The sequence below is a fragment of the Mus musculus genome, chromosome X (assembly GCF_000001635.26).
Source record: "Mus musculus strain C57BL/6J chromosome X, GRCm38.p6 C57BL/6J".
Lineage (NCBI taxonomy): Eukaryota > Metazoa > Chordata > Mammalia > Rodentia > Muridae > Mus > Mus musculus.
Genome location: NC_000086.7, coordinates 112687931 through 112709742, shown reverse-complemented (window position 1 = coordinate 112709742; position 21812 = coordinate 112687931). Strand labels below are relative to the sequence as shown.

At 37.5% G+C, this 21812-nt stretch overlaps 1 protein-coding gene across 3 annotated transcripts in view; it reads left to right on the top strand.

The window, feature by feature from the left end:
• The first annotated feature begins 11031 nt into the window (after positions 1-11031).
• Positions 11032-21812, top strand: part of Pof1b (premature ovarian failure 1B) — a 60285-nt gene continuing 49504 nt past the window's right edge. Inside the window, exons 1-2 of one of the 3 annotated variants that reach the window (XM_006528407.2) lie at positions 11032-11118; positions 11236-11573. In XM_006528407.2, the coding sequence (XP_006528470.1) occupies positions 11289-11573 (285 nt within the window). In that variant the 5' untranslated portion in view covers positions 11032-11118; positions 11236-11288. Of the gene's footprint in view, positions 11156-11235; positions 11574-21812 lie in introns of all 3 variants that reach the window. The other 2 variants (XM_006528406.2, NM_181579.1) reach the window with 2 other exon arrangements.

Below are 21812 nucleotides of genomic sequence, written 5' to 3'. Positions count from 1 at the left end.
AATGATTTATATTTCCAGTTGTTCAGTTATGATTATTTCTTGTTTTCCATCTACTCTCACAATTAGCACAGGCAAATTTTGTGAGATCAAATGTGTAAAGATTTCACCGCACCAGCAATCAAGCAATCAATTTTGTAGTGGACCCCAGCTGGGTGTTCTCTATTCCAATTTAATTCTGACACCACCTGGAAATGGTGTCAAATCTTACTGGTTGAGGACTCAATATTTAAGACTGTTCCTTCCCACTTTTGATGCCAGATACAAGCCCCAGGCTATTTTTACCTGTGCTTATGACAGACTTGATATACAATTGGGATTTCCACAATACACTCTTTGGGCTCAATTACTTTTCTAAAGTAGCTCACATAACAGGGAAACACACATGTCTATTATGAAGAATATTGTAAAATATGCTGATAATGATGTGAAATAGGTCTAGGACTGGAAGAAAGATCATGGTGTTCCCACACTCTGTGTGTGCCATCGACCACAAACCTCACCATGTTCCTCTAGCAGAAAACTCATCAAACATTCAACTTTGAGGTTTTATGGAAAGTGCATTGTATAGATATGATTGCTAAGAGAATGGTTAAGAGAATACATAATAACTTGTCTATTTCTATCTGTCTTGGTTTCTCTGTGTAGTATTTATGTGTTCAGGTTAAGTCAGCTAAATTATTTATGGTCAGCTCCAAGAGTAAAAAAAAAATGGAGAAAAGATTTCAGTTTCTATGACCCATCTTCGGGAGGATGCTACAGGCCAATAAATTTGTTCAACACATGTCTTATGCCACAATGGTAAATAGTCACCATTTACATTGGTAACTTCATTTTCTATCCTGAAGTCTTTCAAATTAATTTATTATTTATAAGAAAGTTTAGTTGCATTCCTGGGACTTGTACTTGGACAGTCATTTTATGTGTAAATAAGTGCAGTTGAAAACCATTTTATTTTCATTTACTCTGTCATTCTATAGGATTTCAAATACAATATTGAATAGGAGTAGTCAGAATAGATATCTTGCCCATTCCTTAGTGTAAAATATAGCATTCAACCTTTCATCATTAGGTAGATAGGATGTCTACTATAGATGGTGTGTGTGTGTGTGTGTGTGTGTGTTGTGTCTCTGTGTGTGTCTTTCTGTCTGTGTGTGTGTTTCTCTCTGTGTGTGTCTGTGTGTGTCTGTCTGTATGTCCGTGTCTGTATGAGAGAGGTGGCCATAATTTATCAGAATGAGGCTCATTTGTTTTCTTAGTTTAAAGAATTTTTTTTATTACACAATGGACATAGGATTTTGACAAATATGCTAGTTTCCATTTAATAAGAAGACCATAGACTCATTTTTTCAGCCATTAAATTATATTAATTTTTGAATGTTCTATTCAACATTTCTTAGTGACTTAGTTACTTATGTATCACTTTGAAGAGCCATCGTGATCAAGGCAACTTATACAGGAAAACATTTATTTTTTAATGGCTATTTTATTTGTTTATATTTCAGATGTTGTTCCCCTTCCCCATCTCTATGTATAAAAACCCATCCCATCCTCCCCTTTGCATCTAAGAGGGTATTCCCCTACCCATTCCAGCCTTACTCTTCTAGCATGCCCCTACCCTGGGACATTAAGCCTCCACAGGACCAAGGGCCTCCCCTCCCATTGTTGCCAGAGAAGGCCATCAATCCTCTGCTACATATGTAGCTAGAGCCATGGACCCATCCATGTATACACTCTTTGATTGGTGGTTTAGTCCCTGGAACTGTGGATGGTCCAGTTAGTTGTTTTTCCTTTGGGGTTGTAATCCCCTTCTTAAGTCCTTCTGCTAACTCTTCCATTGGGGTCACTGGGCTCAGTCCTATGGTTGGCTGTGAGTGATTGCATTTCTATTAGTCAGGACTGGCAGAGCCTCTCATAGGACAGTGATACCAGGTTCCTGTCAGCAAGCACTTCTTGGCATCAGCAAAAATGTTAGGGTTTGGTGTCTGCATATGGGATGAATCCTTGAGTGGGGTGGTCTCTGGGTGACCTTTCCTTCAGTCTTTACTACATTTTTTGTCCCTGAATTTCCTTTAGACAGGAACCATTCTGGAGTAAAAATTTTGAAATGGGTGGGTGACCCCCAACCCTCAACTGGGCACCATGCCTATTTACTGGAGGTGGTCTCTTCAGATCCCATCTCCCTTCTGTTGAGTATTTCAGCTTATGTCTTCCCCACCTCTTGCTTCCCTGGCATCTGGGAGTTTCTAGTGGTTCCCCTGTTCCCCACTTCCACTACTACATATTTCTATTCATTCTCATGATCCTCTGGACTTCTCTCTTGTTTATTCCCGTACCTGATCATGTCCCCACCCCCTCTGTTTTCCTCTCTTTCTCCCATGTCCCTTCCTCCCTCTATCTCCTGTGATTATTTTGTTCCCTCTTCCTAGTAGGATTAAAGCATCCAAACTTCAGTCTTCCTTCTTGTTAAGCTTCATATGGTCTGTGAGTTGTATCATGGTGTATTCTGAGCATTTGGGTTAATATCCACTTATCAGTGAGTGCATGCCATGTGTGTCCTTTTGGGACAGGGTTATCTCACTCAGGGTGATATTTTATAGTTCCATCCATTTGCCTGCAAATTTCATGAACTCACCAGTTTTTAATAGTTGAGTAGTACTTACTTGAGTAAATGTATCACATTTTCTGTATCCTTTCCTCTGTTGAGGGACATCTGGTTTTTTTTCCAGCTTCTGGCTATTATAAATAAGGCTGCTATGAACATAGTGGAGCATGTCTCCTTGTTATATGTTGGACCATCTTTTGTGTGTATGCCTAGTAGTGGTATAGCTGAGTCTTCCAGTAGATCTATTTCCAATTTTCTGAGAAACTGCCAGATTGTCTTCCAAAGTGGTTTTATCAGCTTGGAATCCCACCAGCAATGGAGGAGTGTTCCTCTTTCTCCACATCCTCCTTGCCAGCATCTGCTGTTGCCTGAGTTTTTGATCTTAGCCATTCTGATTCATGTGAGGGGGAATCTAAGGGTCCTTTTGATTTGCATTTCTCTGATGACTAAGGATGTTGAAGATTTCTTTAGGCGCTTCTCTGCCATTTGAGATTCCTCAGTTTAGAATTCTTTGTTTAGCTCCATATCCCATGTTTTTTTGGGTATTTTATTTATTTACATTTCAAATGTATCCCCTTCCCTGGTTTCTCCTCTGCAAACCTCCTATTCCATCCTCCCTCACCCTGCTTCTATGAGGGTGCTCCCCACCCACCTTCTCCTGCCTCCCCGCCTGGCACTCCCCTACAATGGGTCATTGAGCCTTCACAGGACCAAGGGCCTCTCCTGCCATTGGTCATCCTCTGCTACATATGCAGCTGGAGCCACAGATCCCTCCATATTTATTCTTTAGTTGCTGGTTTAGTTCCTAGGAGCTCTGGGGTGCGGGGTCTGATTGGGTGATATTATTGTTCTTCTGTAGGTTACAAATCCCTTCAGCTCCTTCATTCCTTTCTCTAACTCCTTCATTGGAGACCCTGTGCTCAGTCCAATGGTTGGCTGTGAGCATCTGCCTCTGCATTTTTCAGGCTCTGACAGAGTCTCTCAGAAGACAGCTATATCAGGCTCCTGTCAGCAAGCACTTCTTGCATCAGCAATAGCATTTGGGGTTGGTGACTGTATATGGGATGGATCCTCAGGTGGGATAGTCTCTGGATGGTCCTTACTTCTGTCTCTGCTCCACAGTTTTTCTGAATATTTCCTTCTTGAGTATTTTGTTCCCCCTTCTATGAAGTACTGAAGTATCCACACTTTAGTCTTCCTCCTACTTGAGCTTCATGTGGTCTATGAATTGTGTGGTTCAGCCATTAAAGGCTAAGCTTATAACCAAAAACATATCCCATTTTTAATAGAGTTATTTGCTTCTCTGGAGTCTGACTTTTTGAGTTCTTTCTATATTTTGGGTATTAGCCCTCTATAGGATGTAAGGTTGATAAAGATCTTTTCCCAATCAGTAGGTTGCTGCTTTATTCTATGGACAGCATCTTTTGCCTTACAGAAGATTTGTAATTTTATGAGGTCCCTTTTGACAATTTTTTACCTTAGAGCCTGAGCCACTGGTGTTCTGTTCAGGAAATTTCCCCTTGCTGATGTGCTCGAGGGTCTTTCCCAATTTCTCTTCTATTTAGATTCAGTGTATCTGGTTTTATGTGGAGGTCCTTGATCTACTTGGACTTGAGCTTTGTACAAGGAGATAAAAATAGATCCATTTGCCTTCTTCTACATGCTGACCACCAACTGAACCAGCACCATTTGTTAAAAATGCTTTGTCTTTTGTTTTCCACTGAATGGTTTTGTCTTCTCTGCCAAAGAGTAAGTGTCCATAGGTATGTAGGTTTATCTGCCTGTCTGTTTCTGTATCAATACCATGCTGTTTTTATTTAATGTGGGGGCTTGCCTAGAGTTTCAGAGGATGACTCCTTGAGCATCATGGTGGGGATCATGGCAAATGGCAGGCATATAGGCATGGCACTAGAGAGGAAGTCATTCACAAGTAGAGGGAGCAACTGACTGGTACTTGTTTGGGCATTTAAAATCTCAAAGCTCACTTCTAATGACATATTCTCCAAAAAGGCCGCACCTTCTGCTCCTTCCCCAGTTCATATATATGAGTCTATGGGGATCATTCTTAATCAAACCACAAACATTACATAAAACCCACTTGATCAAAATACATTAAGTTGTGTAAGTTTTTCAGTTTGTTCATATTTTGTTGGATTTCATTGTATAGGTTTCTTATATTATCTTTTCCTGGTGTTAGTATTGGATTAATGTCTTTATATGTAAATATAAATCCCTGAGTTTAGGGAGGAAAAGAAGAATAAAGAGGAAAGAGGGGAGAGAAGAGACACAGACAGAGTCAGAGATATACTTTTCTTAAATGTTTAATGTTCTCAGGATTTTTCTTTGTGAAAAGGTAATAACTGTGACTTCAAACTCTTTTCATACATTTCATTTTGGGTAATTTGTACTAATATGTGATTTACAAAGAATTGCTCCATTTCATGAATTATACAGTGTATATGAATAGAGTTGTTCATAGAATACCTAATTATCCTTTTAGTTTCTATGGGGTCAGTAGTTATATGGCCAATTTCATTGTGTGTTTGTGTGTGTGTATGTGTGTATCACCAGAAGTTTGTAATTATTAGGAAGGCTTATTAGAATCAATGTTTGGAACACAGCTCTCAAGTTTTGACTTGCTGGCTTTGGGATAAAGCATTAAAAACATTTCCGATGAGATTGATGGTTTTGGCCCCAAAAGTTCTCTCTTTGAATATGACAGATATGCTTATACAGATGGTCAAGTGTTCTTTGATATATTTTTATGATATCGTTAAAATTAAATACCAACTATGGGTTCTCATTTACTTTCTAAATCCATTCAAATATATCCAGAATAAAAAGTCATACAGAAAAATATGAACACACACTATTCCATAAATAATATATATTATACATAAAACATGTTTTATTGTCAAGAAAAATTTGATAAACACCACACACAGTAGATCCATTTGAAGATTATGTTCATAATGTATATCATCTTTTTTAAAGGCTATAGATATTATAGCAATAAAGCTATTCCACATATTACATTTAACCAGATACATATTCAACCTAGGAGGTCATAAACCACTTCTTTGTAAAGCTAGTGGTTTTTGACACATTTGAGAAATGCTGCATCCCTAAAAATCTTCCAGAATCATAGAGCCTACTCCACTGCATGTGCACACACAGAGAGTTGGATAACCTGTCCAGAACCCAGGTCTTATTTTTTCTAACAAGTCAATTAGTTTTGGATAGAAATATATCACCAGTAAAATTTATTTTAGGAAGAGAAATTGATACTCTGATGCAGCGATGCTATAGGTTTTATAAGGGAATATCTACTTTCATTTTGTTTGCATATATTTGTTAGACAACTGTCATTTTGATGTAGTATTTTAACTTGAATTCACTTCAGATTAAACTTGTTTTAACAGGTTAAACCCGTTTCTAAATGCTGCCTTTAATTTTTGTTCAAACTAAAACAAATATCTTTTTCATACCTCATATCCTGAAACATTGCCCAGTCAAAAATTTCCCAACAGCAGTTAAACAAGATCCGTGTTAAGTCCTGTCAGAAGGCTGGAATGGAGTTCTGCCAGATCAAATGAATTGGGCTTAGTTAATGATACACAGCTGCTTTCATATACTCATACAATGGTCTCACCTACCTTGGGATTTACCTCCTTCTCATGCTTGTTGACCTTTTATAACATGAACATTCTTCTCTTGGTCATAGACAAGGCAGAAGCAAAGAGGCTTAAGTAACTTTGTGTTAAATCTTTCTGTCGTTCTTGTATCATTAGCCCCAAGCTATGAGCCCAGGAAGAGAGAGATCTAAGCATCAGTCTCATAAAACAAAAGGTGGAGTAAAGGATTAGTAATGCACATAAAAACTGCTGATGCCGATGAAATGTATTTGGTGACAAATTGATAATTACTTTTGCTATTTAATTGTTTAATAAAGTTCTATATGTCAATTTTGATAAATTTACTGGTGCTTTGTTTTATCTTAATGACTTCAGGTAGCTAACGTTTCAAAAATTAGGACCATACCTCACTGGGACATTTAATTTGATTTTCAAATTGACTAATTTACAAAAATTACACTGAATGCTATGAAAAATTGTATTTTAAAATCTCATGCCTCGGTAGTATATTGCAAATAGCAAGCATTTTCTTATTTAATGCTAACAAGTTTGTGAAATGGATATAATATTTAACACACACACACACATACACACACACACACACACACACACACACACACGTAGACGTACACACATGTACACCTGTCTTCTCCCTCTTTTCCTAGCATATAATTCCTAAAACAATTTGCGTTTTTGGCATGCTAATTAGTTGATTAATCACTGGTAGCCCTTGGATACCTACATGATCATCACTGGCTTCAGGAAACAATAAAGTACAGAGATTCAAGGCTTTCAGACAGCCTTGTAGGATTGAGCTTCCAATGTCAAAATTAACTAAATTAAAGGACTTCCAGGTGGTGTCCATGAAAGAAACTGCCTGCTTAGCATGCAGAAGAAATCCCCACCTCCACCCCCACTCTCAACACAGACACACAGACACACACACACAGACACACAGACACACACACACACACACACACACACACACACACACACACACACCAGTAGTGACAAAAGTGTTTTGAGACCATAAAATATTCTGAGTTTTCTGAGTTTGTTTATCCCAAATCCTTTGTAGAGCAATTGAGTACTTTTAAAATGACCCTCAAAACAGCTCATCTAAAATGGAAATTATTTTTATTGTTTTTAATGTATTTAGCTGATGTTTCGATCCTTATGCTTATCATTAATATTGGAGTTTTGTTTTCTATTTTTTACCCATACTCTCTTGAATTTTGAACATTTTTTCTCTTTTTTGAGATTTAAACCATTTTATTTAGTGTGTCTGAATATTTTGCCTAAATGTATGGATGTGTACATGTGCATGGCTGGTGTCCTCAGAGGATAGAGGACAGCATCAATTACCCTGTACTTCAGTTACTGATGGCTGTGAGCCACCATGTAGGTGCTGGGAATTGAACCCAGTCTACCGCAGGAACAGCAAGTGCTGTGAACTGCTGAGCCATCAGCCCAACTCCTTCAGTTACATTCTTGATAAATGAATTGTTTTTATAGCTAGGAACAGTGAATAAAATTTTTAGCTCTATTGCAATTAAATTACCGTCTAAGGGAATATCTGTTCTATTCCCCCAAATCAAACATTCTAAATTAGTTTTTTTGGTGCCAAATATAAAATATCTATATTACAGAGAAAAAAGACTGCTGAAAATATAATCAAGAATTCTCTGAACACGTCTAGTGCTAAAAATAAGTAATGAACTCTTATTACTCCGTATACTATAGACAAAAGGAGAGTACAATCATGAAATTTGTAGAATACATTGTCAAATCCTTTGGATTTTCAATTGTGACATGGTGCAGGTACTATTGTTACATAGATAACTGCATTTATATTTATTTACCAATACAAATATTTGGCACTGCAGATCACGACTTCACAAGGAAGTTCTCAGAGAAGAAATTGAATCTTTCTTGAGAATGATTGATTAGATTCTTGGACTTGAACAAGGATGCTCAGTATCTGCTTTGTAGTTAGATGTGATCTGTCTGTCAGATAATGCTTAAGTTCATTTCTTTATTCTTCAGCTTCAAGCTGTATTCCTTATACCCAGGGACAGGTATGACAAAGATTGAGGGAACACATCTATTTCACATATTAATTGTAGCCCAACTATATCAAGGTTGACAGCCTGCATTTCTAAGGAACAGAGAGGGCAGATACAGTCAGCATTTTATGCGAACAATACTTTTTTATTCTTCACCTCAACTTCTTTACACACAAGATTACATATTGACTGGCAGCAGATACTAACAGCAGTGTGTGTGTGTGTGTGTGTGTGTGTGTGTGTGTGTGTGTGTGTGTATGTGTTAAATTCAGATTTTAATCAGTGTTAACCAGATTATACCATTTATACCCAGATCACATTCACAAAAAGTTTCTGCAAAACGAGATAGCCAATGCTAGCAATGAGTTATGGATCTAATATAATACCTGGTTACTTGGTAGGTCATGTATTTCTAATTAATGTATAATTAATTTTTAAATTATTTTTTACTTTTTTCAATTCTTATTAGATATTTTCTTCATTTACATTTCAAATGCTATCTCAAAAGTCCCTTATACTCTCCCCCCTGCCCTGCTCCCCTACCTACTCACTCCCACTTCTTGGCCCTGGTATTCCCCTGTACTGGGCACATAAAGTTTGCAAGTCCAAGGGGACTCTCTTCCCAATGATGACCGACTAGGACATCTTCTGATACATATGCAGCTAGAGATACAAGCTCTGATTAGTTCATATTGTTGTTCCACCTATAGGGTTGCAGACCTCTTCAGCTACTTGGGTATTTTCTCTAGTTCCTCCATTGGGGGCCCTGTGTCCCATCCAATAGAGAACTGTGAGCATCCACTTCTGTATTTGCCAGGCACTGGCATAGCCTCACACGAGACAGCTATATCAGGGTCCTTTCAGCAAAATCTTACTGGCATATGCAATGTTGTCTGCGTTTGGTGGCTGATTATGGGATGGATCCCTGGTTGGGGTAGTCTCTGGATGGTCCATCCTTTCGTCTTAGCTCCAAACTTTGTCTCTAACTCCTTTCATGGGTGTTTTCTTCCCAATTCTAAGAAGGGGCAAAGTGTCCACACTTTGGTCTTCGTTCTTCATTCTTGAGTTTCATGTGTTTTGCAAATTGTATCTTATATCAGTGAGTGCATATCATGTGAGTTCCTTTGTGATTGGGTTAGCTCACTCGGGATGATACCCTTCAGGTCCATCCATTTGCCTAGGAATTTCATAAATTCATTCTTTTTAATAGCTGAGTAGTACTCCATTGTGTAAATGTACGACATTTTCTGTATCCATTCCTCTGTGTAGTGACATCTGAGTTCTTTCCAGCTTCTATTATAAATATGGCTGCTATGAACATAGCAGAACATGTGGCCTTATTACATGTTGGAACATCTTCTGGGTATATGTCCAGGAGAGGTATAGCTGGGTCCTCAGGTAGTACTATGTCCAATTTTCTGAGGAACCGCCAGCCTGATTTCTAGAGATTTTGTACCAGCTTGCAATCCCACCAACAATGGAGGAGTGTCCTTCTTTCTCCACATCCTCGCCAGCATGTGCTGCCACCTGAATTTTTGATCTTGAATCACTTGAATTTCTGACTGGTGTGAGGTAGAATCTCAGGGTTGTTTTGATTTGCATTTCCCTGATGACTAAGGACATTGAATGTTTCTTTAGGTGTTTTTTTTGGCCATTCAGTATTCCTCAGTAGAGAATTCTGTATTTATCTCTGTACCCCGTTTCTTAATAGGGTTATTTGAATGGGCTCTGGCACATAATAAGTGACTAGTAAATTATAACCCTTTGTTTACTTATCACAAAAGATGGCTACTCAGATGAAAGACATCATTTTCTTACTCTCTGAAATAGTGGTCCTATGGTCCATATACATATAAGGAAGACCCTCTCCTCCTTTTTAAAGGAGTACTCATGTATTATTTTACTGTTCAGTTTCTTGCTGGAGTTTCTTGCAAGGGATTACCTTGTGGGTAAATACCTTTATGATTGGATTTGCAAGTAGTTGTAAATAAGTGCTGAACACATTTAAATCTCATTTTGTCTCAAAAGGCCCCATAAAGGTTTACAGTGCCTTTAACAACTGGAAATTAAGAAAGCAATGGAACTCCATGTTTCCTGGGGCACAAAAACGTCAGGGCAAACCCCTTTGTAAAAATGTAAACCATGAAAAGCAAAAGGCAAAGCACAAAGTTCTTGTGGAATGGGTACCTTTTTCCTCAACCCTTCCCACAGCACATCTCCAACTTCTAGACAGAATTTCCATCGTTTGGATACATCTGTCAGAGTCTTTCAAAACACATACTATGACTGAAGCCAGATAAACAGGTTCACAAATTAGAGAAAATTTCTTGGAGTCCCCATGGCAATCTGGTTTATCGGCATTATTACCGGGGGTTTGTGAAGAATGCAAATTTATCTCTGAAAATTAGTGTGTCCCTAGGCTTTAATTTGGTCTGAGGTTCTGGAATGAGTACTTAGGCTTGAAACTACCTTTGCTAAATTTACAAGCCATGGGAAAGTGGTGTTGTTTTCTCTAACAGGTTTTGACACTGGTATCTTTTGTCTTCAAATTTCCAGTCCCAGGAGCTGGCTCCTGCCCTGAACTTCTGTGTCTACTTTTTCTAGACTACTTTACCTACTGGGAAGTCCTGTTGCTATCTCTGTGGCAAGGCAGGGCCTCTCCTGGCACGCAAACCTGCCAGGTGAATCCGCCCCTCAGGGGCGTGTCAGTGCCATTTCCTGGAGCAATCTCCCAGGGTGGCTCCTGTTTTCTTTTGAGCTCAAATACTTTGCTGTCTACTCTGCAGCTGCCAGACCTGCTCCTGCTGCTGTTCGGGTAACTCATCTTTTACTGGTACCACCAGGGATACAAGGTGCTTGATAAAGGTCTTCTTTGCGTGTCCCTGCATGCCTGCTCTCCCTGTTATCTTTTTAATGTTTTTTTTTTCCTTAGGGAGAGCACCTGGGAAAACTCTGGGGAAACTGTTTCTGACCACCATCGAGAAGATGATGAGCTCAAGCTATTGGAGTGAGACCAGCAGCAGCAGCTGCGGGACCCAGCAGCCCACAGAGGTCCTGCAGTGCCAGCCTCAGCATTACCACTATTACCATCAGCCAAGTCAAGCCCAGCAGCCTCCAGAAAAAAATGTAGTGTATGAACGAGTGAGGACCTACAGTGGGCCAATGAACAAGGTGGTGCAGGCCTTGGACCCGCTCGGCTCACGGGAAGTGCTCTCCCCTCTCAAACCTGCCTCCTCCTACCAAAGTTTGGTTTGGAGCGACCATTCCCAGGTAATAAAAGCTATTCCAGATTATCTTGAAAAAGGAAAACAAATCTTAAATCTCACTTCTTTTCTGCTTCATTTGCCATTTGCTGTAATCTATGGGATAGCTGTTGGTGGATTTCGGTTATGTATGTGTTAGACAATCTCCCAAATTCTGTCTCTTAGCTTTTTTCCCCATTTACTAGAGCCTGTGGTTGGTTGGTTGCCATTCTAATGATTTACATAACTTAGCCAGAGTATAGAAAAGCATATTTTTTTTAAATTGAAGTTGATTGAAAGATGTGTTCTAAGTGGCAAGCCATTTTGCCTTTAACGACAAAAGTAGTCATCAATTTGAATGCAATAGGTTTATTTTTAGAACAGTTCCCCACTAATTCACATCATATCACGAGCAAACAGGTGTTTTGTGCCAAATAGAATGATATAGAGACAATAGTACATATGGAGTGATGTGTAGTTATTTGTGTTCAGCTAATAGTATGCTGATCCCAGATAAGTGACAGGTGCACATGTCTTAGAATTTTTTTAGGTGTCAAAATGACACATTGATTCTTATACGTACTAACTGAACAATTTATGGAATGTTGGGAGAAGAAAGGTTATAGAATTTGAAAAGCAAGAAAGAGGTATACAGGCATATGAAAGCTACAAAAGATTGATCTGTAATAACATCTTGAAAATGAGATAAATTGGTGTTTTTTTTTCTTACGACCAATACCTGTGCTAATAGTCTTGAAAGTACATAAAAAGTAACATGGAAAGATGATTTTAAAAAATGACAGCTTAAAGTCTGTCTCTAACTCCCTTTATATTAAGTGTACATAACTTTAAGCTTTCTGTGAGCTTCTATCCAAACTGAAATTGTATTTCCATGGTATTTATACTGTGAAGACCTCATAAAGGAATGACTAGGGTCTTATCCTATCTTATATTATTATATCAACTGCAAACAGTACATGTTCTTTCTCTAAAACCCATAATCGAGTAGAATATAAAGCAACATTCTTAAAATGTACAGTAAAACTATGAAAATATTTCCTCAAAGATACAAATGGTTTCCAAACTATGAGCACAATTATTTTACTATTGTCTTATTTAGCAGTTTAAATGCAGGGAAAATACAGAAAATTTAATACCAGTAATTTTATTTTTCTTTTAGTGCCTCCCCCAACTCCTCCCATCGGAATCCACACCTTTTCTGTCTGTAGCTAGGAAAATCCTTCATCTGTATTGTGTTCAAAGTGTAGAAAACTATCAAGGTTAAAAAAATCCCAGGTTGTATAAGTGATTATTCCAATATTCCAATTTACATTCCAATATTCAACATTAGCATGTTAATGAACAACAAACCTGATACCATCTTAGCTCCTGAATATATCCAAAACAATTGTTAAAAACAATTACAATTATCATAGGAATGCTGAAGTCATCCTACTTTTCAGTTAATTCAACCCACAGCCTTTTGTTTTTTCATGTGAACATGCTAGTAAAAGAATGATATAGATGCACATGTAAAAGCAAAATTCTTTTTAAAAAGTAATACTGAATATAGGACATTTTGAGAATTGTATTCTACTGTTTATTCCTTGTTTCAGCTTCCATTCTTAATAATAATGTCAGGGTTAAACTAAGATGGTTAAGCTTTTTTATAAAACTTTCTTTCTTTTATACAGAGTTTGCCAAATTGATCTCTTTAAGACTCTTTTCATCCTGAAACTTAGTTCCTTTTAGAAAAGCCATATAACACCTTATAGCCTGAAAGTGTGACTTTAGTAGCTGAGTTAAGAGTCTGGAATGGAGTTCATTGTGAGGTATTGGGTTATTTATGACTAGAGAAAAATAAAAGTAATGAATGAATGGACATGAGAGAGATGAAATTAAAGCTATTTGGTAGAGGGAAAGAAGAAGCCTTAGTTCCTTGGTAGAAAAAAAAAAAAGAAACTTTGACTAATAAAATTTCCAGTGGACTTGGAGATAAATTGCACTAAAAGGGCCTATAATTAAACAGCTTTTAAAGTCAGCGACCACAATGACCATGAATAGCAAGCCCTTCTATTTAGTTTTTCTTCCTTCCTCCCTCTTTGTTGGTGGGATTATGGCAGTATGTAAAGTCGTCCTAGATGTGACCTGAAATTACCTTCCTGCGTACAAAGTGGACCTTTACTACAGGACCATCTGGGCAGTTTCAAGAATTTTTCTTTCTTAATGTCTTGAGTTTTAGATGAGTTGCTATGTGGCAATTATGCTAATTTCAGAGTTTACTACAGGGGAAGACAAGCCAGTGAGGATTAGCATTCAATTTCTGGCCACAGTGGATTCAGTTACACCTTTTACTTTGTTTGGTTAATGTATGATACTTAGAGAATGTGGATTTTAAAATAAGTCTTGCCAGTTATAAAATATATTTCCTTTGAGAAACAATTCATGCTACTCACATTGTTTCCCAAATCTTAATTTTAGACTTAACTAAACACCATTTATGATTATTTAGTATTTTCTATCTTTGGCATTTTAGAATGTTTTCTACTATTCTTCTCTTGTGTATTAAAATTATGTTGATAGATATCAACAGATTCATATTTCTCTCTATACGATATATAATGTTGCTTTCACTTCTCATCTATAATTGATGAGACATACTTATGGTTTTCTTGGTTATTATTTTGCCTGATTATTAGGGTATTTCTCAAATAAAATTAAGTGTAGATACCAGTTGAGCTTACCTTATCTTAATTAATAGTAGAATTTAAATTACTACGTTAACCCACAAGAACAAGTATACTCACACAAGGTCAGAAACACTTTTAAGCCCCATGTGATTTTACAAATAAATGAGTAATGTTTTCAAAGTTATTTAAAGCCAAAGAAAACAATACCAACAAAACCCTTTAGAATTCAATCCTTAATGCTTAAATATTAAACCACCATAATTAACTCAAAATGGTAGACTGCCGTAAATGAACAACACTGGTGTGAATTATTCATTGGACTTATATTTTTTCCTTTGGCTAATTTAAGTATTCATAAAGGTCAAGATATTTTCCATGAATACTGAGTTTTGAGAAAGAAAAATGGATCAAAATTAAATATGTTAAACTCCAGTCTTTCAGTGACCAGTTCCTTCTTAAGTGCCTATTTGACGGGAAATGCCTTGATCTGGATAAATACCATTTGTTTATCCAAGGAAAGTCCACTTGGAGGATAAACACACAGTTTGGGATGTCAGTGACCTAGCTAACATAGAAATATGAGTTTATATGTTGTCATAAGGACTTTCTCAAATAAGATATTGGGGTTTAATGTATGGCTTTAAAAGTTTGGCATTATTTTCAATTTGAAAACTTGCAATAAAAAAGTCTGACCTCAGAGAGTAGCCTAGAGGTAAATGTAAATTTGTAAATGACCTTCATTGCCAATAATTATTCACTTGGGGCTTAGGTTTGTTTACATTTTATTTTCCTTTGTCTTTGGTTGCAAAGACCAAGAGTGACTTCCCTACTGTGTTAAAGTTTCTATTTACTACTAGACATTTTTTCTGTTCTGTGTGGAGGGGTGTGCTGCTTGAGAAATTGTTGTTCAAGGGTGTGGTCAGTAAAGGGAATGATTGTTCAGGGAAGTAGGTTGCCTGAGTCAAGAATGAGGTCATGGGATAAAGGGGTTTGTGTTTTCAGAGTCGGTCATCCCCTTTGTGCTTACAATTAAATGAAGCTTTAGAAATTGTTAGTGCACCTAATTGCTGGGTGAAAATGTTCATGGCAATTGTCTCTTGTTAAGGCAGGTCTGATAAATCTGTGGGCCAGTTTTCAGGCTGTGACACTCACAAGCTGTCCTTGTGATGTGGTGATGGCCAGGGAATGCAGCCAGTGGAAGAAGAGAAGAAACATTGTGTCAACTGTTCTTTCTTCACAATTTCTGCTGAAACTACTGAGAGATTTGTCATACTCTGAAGCTTCATTTAAAAGTTAAAGCCTTTCTAAATAAATATATTTAAACTGACTTTTCATATCATCAGCTATCCCAGTACAAGCTCTTCTTTACTTTTCTGGAGAATATATCCTGGTAAAAGCTAAAGACAACATGAACTGAAAAGAGAACTGTATCTTTTGTTCTCTCTCCATTTTATAGCTTTCTTAACAAAGATTGAGAGCGAGAGAGGGGAGAGAGAGAAGGAGAGAATGAGAGACAGAGACAGAGACAGAGACAGAGAGGGAAAGGGAAAGGGAGAGGGGAAGGGAAAGGGAAAAGGAGAGGGAAAGGAGAGGGGGAGAGAGAGAGAATAATAATCAGAAACAAGCATTTTAAGTGAGAGATTTGGGCTTGAGGGAAGAAAGGAATGGAACTACTTTTTTTTGTTTTCCTTTCATGACAACATGATCATAGACTTCAGTTTTAATTGAATGAAGTGTTTGTCTCCTCTTGAAAAAAATGTTGCTGGTATTTACATATTTCTTATTTTGTAAAGCATTGAAAATATCTCAATAATAACCTAAGGCAAGTGTTTGATAATGATACTGATTTTGAAACATTCTAACAAGTTTTCTCCACACTATTCAGGGACTTAATTCAAATAATAGTTTACCTTGTGAAATTCCATCAGGGTAAATGCCAGATAGTCTTAAATATGTTATGTTTTCAGATTTTGTGGTTTTGTGGTGTGTGTGTTTCTAATCTTTTTATCTTATTTTTTTTTACTTTAGTAAACTGTGATCAGAATGTATTGTGTGAAATTATTTTCAATAAAAAAAAGAACTAAAAGATGAAAAATACCTCCTTTGAAACTATTGTTCCTATACCTAGTCTAACTCAATACTACTACTTTCCGTGATCGTTGTTATGTATTGGGACTAGCAAGAGGGCCATAATACTCCCAGGATCTTTGTTGGGAAACATCATGTATTTGCCTCTAAGAAAAAATTTAAAACTCAAATTAAAAATCATGAAGAAGTTCCATGTTCATTACAGTATAGTTCCAAATATATAGCGAAAAAAATCTTCCACTGTACATATAATATTCTCTACTACCTAATTCATTTTTTTCTCTGTTGCTTGAATATCTTGAGCTCTTTGGCCAGATCCACAGAGAGATAAATGAGAGTCAGATAGAGATCCTTGAAGAGGTTCAGATTTGACAGCCTAAACAGCTGTTACTTAGAACATTCCCCAAAAATTGCTCTCTATGGAGTGTTTTAGGCAGAGCTGTAGGTACTAAATGGTCAGGATTTAAATGTTCACATAGTAAGTGTTCAGGGGGACTGTAGTAGACTGGAACTCTGAAACAATGTAGCTTAGAGTTTAAGCTTGAGTTTAGTACCAGGTTCAGGAACTCATTAGCTGTATATGTCATTTTCCTCATATAAAGTAGGACAACAATACAAAGGAACTTATAGGTTATTGTTACAGTTATAGGATTACATACAATGGAAAACACATAATACAATACCTGACACATAGGTGAGTGTTAAGTATTGTATTACCTTGAATAAGCCACTGGACTTGTTAGAACCTCTGTTCATTTATTTCTTGAGACTGTATTGATTACTGAATGAAGTATATGTAAAGGTATCCAGTAAATAAAATTCTATTTCATTTCCATTTTTACAGACCAGGTCCATGAAATGGAGAGAATATAACCTTTGGAATAAGGCTAGTGCATACTAAAATTGGGATTTAAACTAGCAGTTAGTTGCAGGTCAACAATATGCAATATTCTTGGCATGTGCACTTGACTCATTAACATTACAAAGTTAGTGCTAGCTGATTCATTGTTGTATTTCATCACCAAATGGTGTATGTACCCATTATAAACCGCCTAAGATAATGTAGATGAACATTAAAAATAAAATATGATAGACTTGGTATATAGTCTCCTCATTCAGGAGCCCAAGGTAGGAGGATCACAATGAACTTGAGTCCAGTCTTAGCTACATAGTAACTCTGATGCCATAATGGACTTTCTAAGAAAATGTGGCACAAATGCCATTCTATCTGAAATATGTTCTTTCTCAGGAATGAAAATTTTGCTGTCATTCAGAATTAATATTTAAAATATTTCTCTGTAATACTTTTACTGTTTTTAATACTTTTACTGATTTTTAATCAAAATATATGATGATGCAAGAAATTAACTTTATTTATTTCAAGGGTCCAACTGCCCTGGGATAACTTTGATGGAAATGCTGAAAGGATAAGATCCCCCCTTTACCTTCGTGTGAAGTCTAGGATCTCAATGACACAAAACTGTCTTTAATGATGCCAAAGGAGTATTTCCGGACCTCCCATCCTGCTTTTTAGTCTATCCTCCATTTGCTACAGCTTTCCATTCTGTTGCAGATGCCACCCTCTCCACTTCCACTGTTGTTATTTGCATTCCAGACTTTGTAAATAATTCATCTTGATCCAGACCTTACTAAGTCATTGTTAAGGTTTTTTTTTTCTCACTCCGAATTTTTTGACCTACAGCCACCCCAGATGTAGCCTACTATATTATTTTGCATTAACTAGAGGGTGACACACATAATACTGAGTACTATAATACTTCTTTTCTCTCTTATGCCACCCAGGCTTTACAGCTCTTAAAGGTTGACAAATTATTTCTAAAACCAAGACTCAATGACAAATGGAAACAGACTGTGTATACTTTTCCTTTCTCTTTATCCTGCTTTTCTGTTCCTTCTTTTCCTCCCTTTCTCTTCCATTCCTCTGGTTTTCCTTCCATTTAGATGATTATGGCTTCCCTAATTCCTGAATATGTTTTTTGTAAAGACGTAGTTCTTAACTGGAGTTGTTTCAGACTGTCACTCTTGCACAAGCTCTCTTTGAAATTAAACTAGAGCCAGGCATGGTGGCACACGCCTTTAGTCCCAGCACTTGGGAGGCAGAGGCAGGTGAATTTCTGAGTCCCAGGACAGCCAGAGCTACACAGAGAAACCCTGTCTTGAAAAAATAAATAAATAAACTAGAAAGTCAGATATTGCTTCTTTTTAAGAAATTGAACAACACATAAACTAAAAATAATAAATATAAAGAAGTTATTCGATGAGTTTTCCAGGTCTTAGGCCTTATGAAGTATCTGAAATTGACTTGTTTATATTTGGCTTGTGGTTTTGATGGATAAATATTTTTCACAATTGTTATGGCATGTGATGTTGAAGGGCAGGTATTTTGACTGGTCATGGCATCGGTTCCCTGAGCCATTGTTGCTTGAAGACATTAATTAGGTTGCTTTTAGATATATTTCATGTTCTTGTCCTGATGATGAAGTTCTGTCTAAGAGAAGTGCTTTTGTTTATTAAATTTTATTCCATAATCCTCTAATGGTTTGACATACTAGTTGTGAACCCAAAGATTCTCTTATAAAAACTATTATAACTTTTCATCCACAAACCAAACTATATTTGAAACTTTCTTTTTTCCTTTCTTTTAAATTAATTTATTTTTTACATCCTATATTCCATTCCCTGTCCCCTTTCCACTCTCCTACTGTTCCACATCCCACACCTCCTCCCCACCTCACCCCATCTCCACATGGATATCCCCAACCCCCACCCCACCTGACCTCTAAACTCCCTGAGGTCTCCAGTCTCTTGAGGGTTAGGCACATCTTTTCTGACTGAATCCAGAACCAACAGTCCTCTGCTGTATATGTGTTGGGAGCCTCGAATCGGCTGGTGTATGCTGCCTGTTTGGTGGTCCAGTGTTTGAGAGATCTCGAGGGACCAGATTAATTGAGACTGCTCTTCCTCCTACAGGATTGCCCTTCTCCTCAGCTTTGCTGAAGAGATGGCTCAGCAGTTAAGAGCACTGGCTGCTTGCTCTTCCAGAGGTCCTGAGCTCAATTCCCAGCAAAGACATGGTGGCTCACAACCATCTGTAATGGGATTTGGTGCCCTCTTCTGGTTTCTGAAAGACAGTGACACTGTACTCACATTTGTAACTTTCTAATGAAAGACTTTGCTTCATATGGAGCATTTACCCATTTATCTTCTTCCACAAACTTTAGCTTGGATGTTATTGTGCCTCAATTATGAAATGGCAGCCACAAGGCTCGTGTTTTAAATATCCAATCCTGCGTTGAAGCGCTATAGTTTGAAGAGTCTAAAAACTTTGAAGGAAATGTGGCCTGACTAAAAAAATAAGGTCATTTTGGATAGGTTCTTCAGTGAATATTATCCCTAGCTAGTTTCTGAATAAATTCTCTCTCTCTCTCTCTCTCTCTATCTCTCTCTCTCTCTCTCTCTCTCTCTCCCTCCCTCTCTCCCTCTCTCCCTCTCTCCCTCTCTCCCTCTCTCCCTCTCTCCCTCTCTCTCCCATAGTGCTATCAACTTCCTTCCACCACAGGTTCCTGCCACCTTGTTCTTTTTGTCTTTTGTTGTTGTTATTGTTATTGTGTTTTGTTGTTGTTTTTTTTTTTTTTTTTGAGATAGGGTTTCTCTGTGTGTGCAGTCCTGGCTGTCCTGGAACTCACTCTGTAGACCAGTCCTGGCTGTCCTGGAACTCACTCTGTAGACCAGGCTGGCCTCAATCTCAGAAATCTGCCTACCTCTGCCTCCCAAGTTCTGGGATTAAAGGCCTGTGCCATCACTGCCCAGCCACCTTGTTCTTTTTATTTTAAATATTTTTATTAGGTATCTTCCTCATTTACATTTCCAATGCTATCCCAAAAGTCCCCCATACCCACCCCCCACTCTCCTACCCACCTACTCCCACTTTTTGGCCCTGGTGTTCCCCTGTACTGGGCCATATAAAGTTTGCAAGTCCAATGGGCCTCTCTTTCCAGTGATGGCCGACTAGGCCATCTTTTGATACATATGCAGCTAGAGTCAAGAGCTCCGGGGTACTGGTTAGTTCATAATGTTGTTCCACCTATAGGGTTGCAGTTCCCTTTAGCTCCTTGGGTACTTTCTCTAGCTCCTCCATTAGGGGCCCTGTGTTCCATCCAATAGCTGACTGTGAGCATCCACTTCTGTGTTTGCTAGGCCCCGGCATAGTCTCACAAGACACCTTGTTCTTTTTAATCACACGTATCTGCAAGCTTTCTGAAACTGTGAGCCAAAATAAAATAATTTTTACATTAGCCTATTTTTGTACTTGATCAAAATTTTGCAAAAGTGACTGGATCAAATGTGAAAATTCCAACATAAAAACTATTTTAAATTCATCATAAATTTAATTACACCTAAAATGTCTTTTCTAGAAAAAATTTCTCAGGTTTTTTACAAATACCTCATCTCATTCTTCTCCCTATTAGACTTTTGGTGACATTCAGCCTATAAATTTCTTTGTTTCAGTTTCAGATCTACTCCTTGATCTGCTCCTTCTGGCCTATTTTGTTGAAATTCTATTCTAGTGCCCTGTGCTTCAGACAAAGTATAAGATACCATTCTGTAAATAAGGTCCCAGTTCCTACACCTCCCACCAATACCTAACAAAGCTCTTGTGGCATTGCTATGTTCCTCCTATGTTTCCTTGTGATCCAATCTTTAATTACCCAGAGTTGACTTCACCTCTTAACACATGAAGCTCCTTATAGTTCATACTTCACTGTGATTTGTCAATTTTTATCTGCTGCCCAATTATAAGTTTGAAGAGAATAGAGAGTATGCTCTGTTAATTGTTAGACTTCTCTGTTACATAACAGGTAATATACATTGCATGTATATAAAGAGGGCTGGAGATAGAGCTCAGTTGGTAGAGTCCTTGCCTAGCACGCGAAAATCAATGTGTGTGATATCCAATACCCACATAGACTGTGTGTGGTCCATATGTACATTTGGGAATCAAAAGTTCAAAGTTATTCTTGGCTCAGTAGCAAGTTCAAGACCAGCTGGGATTACTCAATACACTGCTCTCTGAGAAAAACCAAATTTAATAATCCAGTATTCCAACAGTCCAAGACAATAGCACAGCTATTTTAAGGAATCATGACTCATTGCATTTAGACACTTACATTTGAGATTTTCATTATATTAATTGTCTACTTTAGTTAATTTTGATTACATAATAAAGTGTTTCACTTTAAACATGTTTCTATTTTTATTATAAGTCACTTGTTGACTATGCTATCTTTATCAACTTAGAACAGCATAAAATATATTAGAGAACAAAAACATCTATTCTGATATTCAATTTCATTTCTCAAATAATCCTTAAATTCAGAACATAGCCTATGTTTTGTAGGTCTAGAGGGAAATAGCAGCTTGCCAGCTTCTGATTTTCTTTCTTTTTCCATTGCACTGTGATACTGAAA